The 386-nt window shown below is 69.4% G+C and overlaps 1 protein-coding gene across 1 annotated transcript in view; it reads left to right on the forward strand.

Annotated features, from left to right (window-relative positions):
• Positions 1 to 386, forward strand: part of LOXL3 (lysyl oxidase-like 3) — a gene marked incomplete at its 5' end in the record, with an annotated part of 12,127 nt that overhangs the window by 8,995 nt on the left and 2,746 nt on the right. The window contains one exon of the mRNA XM_009893785.1: positions 122 to 277. Coding sequence (XP_009892087.1) covers positions 122 to 277 — 156 coding nt within the window. The remainder of the gene's footprint in view (positions 1 to 121; positions 278 to 386) is intronic.

Here is a 386-nt window from a genome sequence, read left to right on the forward strand (position 1 = left end):
CTTGGGGCAGCGAGCCCCCACCACCACTGCTCCACGGGGATGGGGACAGGGGGCACAAGGGATGGGGTGGGAGGCGGCATGGCGTGGGTTGCCTGCTGACGGCCCCAGGGCTTCCCCACAGATCCGCCTAGCTGGCGGGAGGACGACATTTGAGGGCCGCGTGGAGGTGAAGCGAGGCAGTAAGTGGGGCACGGTGTGCAGCGATGGCTGGACCACCAAGGAGGCGATGGTGGCCTGTCGCCAGCTCGGCCTGGGCTACTCCCTGCATGCGGTGACGGTAGGTGCCGGCGGGGAGGCCCCCGGTGACACCTCAGCAAGCACAGGCACCGGCGCTTCCCTGACGGCTGTGGGGCTGTATGGGGGCAAAGGGATGTGGCCCGCTCCTG

This window comes from Charadrius vociferus, unplaced genomic scaffold (genome assembly GCF_000708025.1).
Source record: "Charadrius vociferus isolate BGI_N301 unplaced genomic scaffold, ASM70802v2 scaffold59, whole genome shotgun sequence".
Classification (NCBI taxonomy): domain Eukaryota; kingdom Metazoa; phylum Chordata; class Aves; order Charadriiformes; family Charadriidae; genus Charadrius; species Charadrius vociferus.